Genomic DNA, 6,000 nt, shown 5'->3' with positions numbered 1-6,000 from the left:
GGATATAGAACTTTCCTCCTGTAGAGCACTGGGTCATACAACCCAAGTGCCTAGTCCTACAACTGGACTTCCGTTGGGCTTGATACGTGTGCAGGACCCAAGTTACCAATGATTTGAACCTGTTATCTTTTGAAGGCTGTTCTGTGGTCTGCATGAGATAAGTAGTCTGAGACCAGTTCCTGGTGGATATCTGTCCACATTATGCCGCTTTGTGGGCTTCCCTCCAGGTCAGAGTTGCAGGACAATTGCAGGGAAGATTATGCTACTGCTTCCAATGGTGCTGATAGTGTTGCTAATTTTGATTGGACATATTCCTGGAAGATTCATCACATCAGGGGGGCCACGACCCCATCACTTTTACCAGCCATAAGGCGAGCGATGGGGTGAGTGGGCTTAGAGGAGGGAGCGGGGGATGAAGTCTTAAGGGGAAGAGGTGGTGGGAGGGTGGGGGCTCAGGGAGAAAGGGTGATACGAGGGCAGGGCCTTGGGGAAGGGGCAGCATGGGGGTGGGGCCACAGTTCTGATGCCAGTGGCACCCCCATTTTTAGGGAGCTTCCGTCATCCCTGCATCACATGATATAGTTTTTAATGAAATATTAATCTTCAATTCCTGCAGGCTCCAGGACAATCCTGGAAGGTTGGCAACTATATATTTGATGTTTGAAACAAAGATAGTAAGCCATCACAGATGCACAAAATATTGCAGGTTGCATTTACAAGGCACAGACAACTGCAGACTAAAATATAATACACCTTAATGAAGGGGGAAAGCAATCAATAGTACATGCACATGACAACAGCATACTGAGGAGCCCACCAAAAAGCATGATAAAGAAATTAGGTACATAAAAATGTATTAGAAAAGTGTGTTTTATTGACAGGACTTACAGTATTTGCACATATTTGTCATTGGAACTAAACATTACGTTGGCAGTGACATCAAATAGGGAAGCCTATCCCTCTGCCCCCGAGTTTTTCTGTTTCCCCTACACACTCACAAATTGCCAATCTTTCTCTCTCTCACACACACACACATTTTGTTTCTATTTCCCTTTCACACACACAAAAATTGCCAATCACCCTCCCTGGCTAGGGACTTTTTCAAGTACACAGTTGCTTTTAATGTTTAATTAGGTATGATAACAGGATAAAATGTTCCTGGCACTGTTCAGTGCCCACAGCTCAGACTTGCAACATTTTCCACTGATTGCAGGCAACTAAACATCTAGCACAATAGTGGCAACATCCACATAGCTATTGTTAGGGCTACGTCAGCACTTCCCTGATAAACGCAAGCTATTTGCAGGGGCTTATAACTTAGTTGCAAAAATGTACTCTAGGCTCCACCTTTGTATCCAAGGTTTCAGACCAGTAACAATTTCTAGCTTGCTTTTAGACTTTATTATCCACCATTTTTTAAGTCACACAAATTTAAATGGCAAGTAGTGCTATGCTTCTTACTGGATCACCACATAAAATAGGGTAGAAACTCCTTTTGCACAGGCATAGAACCAAAATAAATAGATTTTTTTTTAAAACTCATGTTGATTCAGAAATTGTTTGGGGCCATAATACTGTATATACATCATATATATCCTTAAAAAAAATTTACAGTCTCAATACATACCTGAGAATAAGTTATTTGTTTTCATTCTAAGGCCCTGATCCTGCAATTGGATTCCCCTGGGCAAACCCCTGTACAGCTCCACACAGCTGCAGGTTGTCAGTCTGCAATGATCCAATTGCAGAATTGACATGTAATCTTGGGACTGATCCTATAATTCTTAGCACCTGAGGAGCCCCATTAAATTCAAGTTATTTGATTTTAGGCCTTATTGCAAGTTCTACCGGTTCTATGCTCAAACACATAGTGGCAAAAATGCCACTACACGCCTGTCCCCCCATTGCTAACACCTGAGCAACTGCACGGGTGCTGGGGCAACCGGGGAGACTTACCTAAAACACTCAGTTGTAGACAAGGCCTAAAATACTTTAATTCAGTGGGCCTCCTGCTATGAATAAAAATTACAGGACTGCTTCTTTTGTTTAGACTATGACATCCACATCAACAAACAAGCAATCCCTCTGAACACCCTATTAAATACAGATTTGCACAATCGAAAGCAGTGCCTCGGAAGCAGCAGTTGCAAACAATTCAGATGCATTAATTTGAACAAAAATATATACTTTTTTTGCTCATAAATTGTATTTTTTTAAAAATGGGAAAGATACAGTTTAGCTAATTCAAAAATGATTGAATGAGTTTGTCTTAAACTGCCCCAGAAATACTCATATTAGAGCTGAAACCAACGATAGAAAGTTCCAGGCAGAAAGAAGAGCTCTGAGGAAGTACTGAAGGAGTGAAAAGAGGGGTTTATATATAAAGTCTCTAACTCAAAGTCCCTAATGGAATTCCCCAGTAGACAAGAATGGCTCCCTCAAAGCTACTGGGGTTTTGTGGTGTGTTTTTTGTTTTTAATGAGCAGTTCATATTTAATTACTTACTTACAATTTTCTGCTTTGCTGATGCATCCATCTCAGAAGAGACTTTATCAAATTAAAAATAAAGAAAAACATATTTATTCAAAAAGAATCATTACTTTTTCTTCTCTGTTTCAGTATGTAGATCAGTAACATGCATTTAATATAATTTTGCACAGAACTTTTTTTTAAAGAAAACAGAACAATATCCCTAAGAACTTTAATAATAATTGCTCAGTGTGTGCCACAAACAGACAAAACCCAGTAAATCCAGAGAGAACGCTGGCACTCCACTTCCTAAACTCACCCACTTGGTTGTGTAGGGAGAGATGGAGCAAATGCGGTGTGTGAATTCAGGACAACCATGTCAGCCTTAGCTTTGAATTTCCTGGCTCTGTTTGGTGAGCTCGATTTTATTTAGATCTGGGGAGGAGATTACATTTATATCCTGCAAACCCCAGTTTAAGGAGAAAAGTTTGAACTCCCCTCAAGGTGTGAAGCACAAGGCTCCCACCTCCTCTAGTCTTGAGCTTCAGTGCTCCCCCTCCCCTGGGCTGTGAAAGTGGAGAAGAGGAGCAGGAACAGGAACAATGTCACATGAAGGGAATGCTAACTACACTGCAACCTCGCTGCTTCCAGGCAGCTCCTCCAGCCTCAGCCTCTCTTTCTCTCTGGCTGACTTGGTTAAAATCATTGTTTGGCTCCAGCATTAACTACATTCCAGAGGGACGCAGCGCCCAGTCTCCTTCCTCGCATTCCTGCCCCACACAAAGGAGTCCCTCCCTCGCCTGGCCTCTGTGCATCTCTTCCAGCGCCACAAAGACCCTGGGAGCCGGGAGCTGCACTTGCCCCCAGGCTCGGAGTTTGTCCCCGGCGCTTGGTCTAGGTGCAGCTCTGCTGGGAAAGGGGAAGAAGGCAGGCAGCCCCTGAGTGCAAATTCCTCCGCGCAGCGCGCCATTGACTGGCCTGAGCAACTTATTTAAGGCTGGAAATTGACACACGGGGGCTTTTTCTTCTTGCCTCTCCTCGTTCTGCTCGGGGAGCGGGCCGGGCGACGGGCTTTGGAGCAGGGATGCCTTCCAGGTGACCTGGTGCACGGAGCGGCTGTGTCACCTGGCTGCAGATCTCTGGGGCAGGGGGAGCAGCCGGGGCAGAAAAGTGCCTTTCCCTGCTGCAAACTTCCCAGCCGGCGGCTTTCGTGGTGTCCCCCCCCCCCCCCAGCTCGGGGCCGGCGGAGCATGGAGAGGTACGAGGAGGACTTTGCCCGGGCCAGCAAGTTCATGGAAGATCTGTCCCTCTACGAGGCGGGCCAGGAGGGGCTGTACAGCGGCCGGGGCTGCAGCAGCAGGAGGGAGCTGCTGGAAGACGCCCAACGGGCCATCGCAGCCCACATGACGGCGGACCCGAGAGGCAAGAACATGAATGGCACCGTGGCCCCCCCGGGGGACGCCCCCGCCGCCTCCGGCAAAGGGTTCCCGGCTGCGGCCGCCCCCCAGTTCCGCTCGCTGAGCGCCGGCAGCCGCGGGGGCGGCCCGGAGCCGGGCTGCTGCGAGGACGGGCTCTGCACCCGCTCCGAGGTGGCGCTGCCCTGCTACGGCGGCTTCGCGGACAAGAGCCGGCGCTATTCCTCCGAGAGCGCCCGGCACAGCGCCGGCAGCGCCTGCGAGGGCGCCTACGTGCCCAAGCCGGGCGGCAGAGCCCACGCCGGGCCAGAGGGCAAATACAACGCGGCCAGCCCCAGGGCCAGCCTGGCCTCCTGCTGCCAGGAGCAGCTCAGCCGCTTCTCCAGCCCCAGGTCCAGCCTGAGCAGCAGCGGCGCCCCGGGCTACGAGAAGTTCTCCAGCCCCCGGGCCAGCCTGGTGGTGCCCGGGCAGGAGAAATACACCAGCCCCCGCGGCAGCCTGGTGCAGTACGAAGGCAGCGCGCTGAGCCCCAGGTCGAGCTACGCCAGCACGGCCAGTGACACCAGCAAACACTCCAGCCCCCGGGCCAGTCTGAACAGCTACGACTGCGGGAGCAAGCCCAGCAGCAACCGCACCAGCGGCATCAGCATGGGCTACGACCAGCGGCACATCAGCCCCCGGTCCAGCACCGCCAGCCAGTACTCCTGCACCACCAGCCCCCGCTCCAGCTACTCGGACTCCCGCTACGGCCCGTCCGGGAATCCCGAGCTGGACGGGGCTGGCGGGCCTGGGCTGTCCGTGGTCAGCCCCAGGTCCAGCCTTTGCAGCCAGGACGGTCGGACAGGGGCGGTGGGGAACTGCAACCCGTCCGTGATCAGCCCCAGGTCTAGCATCTCCAGCCATAGCTCCAGAAGCTCCAGAGGCTCCATGAGCGCTTACCCGGAGCTCCAGCTGCCTTCGCCCCGCTCTTCCATGCTGGGACCAAGTTTACAGGAAGAAAATCCCACGCAGGAGCATGGAGATGCTTATCCCAGGCACGAGCAGCAGCATCCTGCTGCCTCCAACCCCGACTCGGCTCCAGGAGCGTTAGCATCCTACACCTACAGCCCAGCCAAAGGGTCCGCTGCAGCTCCCAAATTCAAGCTTCCGTATCAGGTCACCCCGTCCAGGGAGAGTGGACCCAGCCAGGCAGAGAGGAGGTTGGAAGCGTTGACGCTGGAGCTGGAGAAGGAGTTGGAGATGCACATGAAGAAGGAATATTTTGGTAAGTGGCATCCTCTTGCTTGTGCCTGGGAGTGCCTGGCCCTGGGGGTGGGGGGGTGAGGGGATTGCATTGCTGTTGCCACAGTCCGACAGCAGACTGGAGCTTGGAGTGTACCTTCCGCTCCACACGATGAGCGGATCTGCTTTAAAGTTGACTTGCTGTGTACATTCCACAAAGGCATGGGGGGGGGGAATCCAGTCATGCAGTGATTTTTAACCAGCCGATTTTTAGAGTCTTGAAAGACCCAACATTAGAAGCATTGGCCTGTAAGAGTCAAACTATTCAAAGATGATCCCTTATAAGACCTTATTTTTACTAGCAGTTTTACCTGTAGGAAAATAGTCACTGACATTCATGGCCATTCTCTATGCAGGTTATTTACCCGGGAACATATTGTCAAAGTCTGCTATAGTCCAGAGCTAAAGGACCAATTTAAAAAAAAAAGTTTTCTTAATGGTATTCCTCTGGCTCTAGATTGCATTTCTTCTGATTCATTCCACTCGTTACACTAGATCTGTTTTCTAAAAAAAGCTGCTTTTTATCCCATTCCTCTGTCCAAAATCTGTGGTTTGTTTGTTTTGGACCTTTTCCCCTTCTGTTTATCCCTTCTGTAGTTCATTTTCCTTGTTTTTCCCCTCTCTGGTGTGACTGGAAACAATGCACGAAGTATTATCGAAGCACCTGGTTGTGCCAGTGTGGTTTGGTGTGGTAGGTTAATTCTCTTTCCATTATAAACCAAACTTTTCTGGACTCCCTAACTTTAGCATACAAGTTAATGTGATCTGAAATAGATACGTCTGAAGTCTTTTGCCCAGTATTTTTGTTTTTATAAATAATGGGCAAACTGGAGAA

At 49.9% G+C, this 6,000-nt stretch overlaps 1 protein-coding gene across 3 annotated transcripts in view; it reads left to right on the top strand.

Annotated features, from left to right (window-relative positions):
- The first annotated feature begins 553 nt into the window (after positions 1-553).
- Positions 554-6,000, top strand: part of LOC102937175 (WT1 interacting protein) — a 116,315-nt gene continuing 110,868 nt past the window's right edge. For all 3 annotated transcript variants that reach the window (XR_006285204.1, XM_037877862.2, XM_043526275.1), the window contains exon 1: positions 554-5,148. Coding sequence is in view for 2 of the 3 variants with exons in the window: in XM_037877862.2 (XP_037733790.1) it covers positions 3,720-5,148 (1,429 nt within the window). In the remaining variant the exon portion in view is untranslated. The remainder of the gene's footprint in view (positions 5,149-6,000) is intronic.

This window comes from Chelonia mydas, chromosome 12 (genome assembly GCF_015237465.2).
Source record: "Chelonia mydas isolate rCheMyd1 chromosome 12, rCheMyd1.pri.v2, whole genome shotgun sequence".
Lineage (NCBI taxonomy): Eukaryota > Metazoa > Chordata > Testudines > Cheloniidae > Chelonia > Chelonia mydas.
This window is presented reverse-complemented; position numbering and strand designations above follow the sequence as displayed.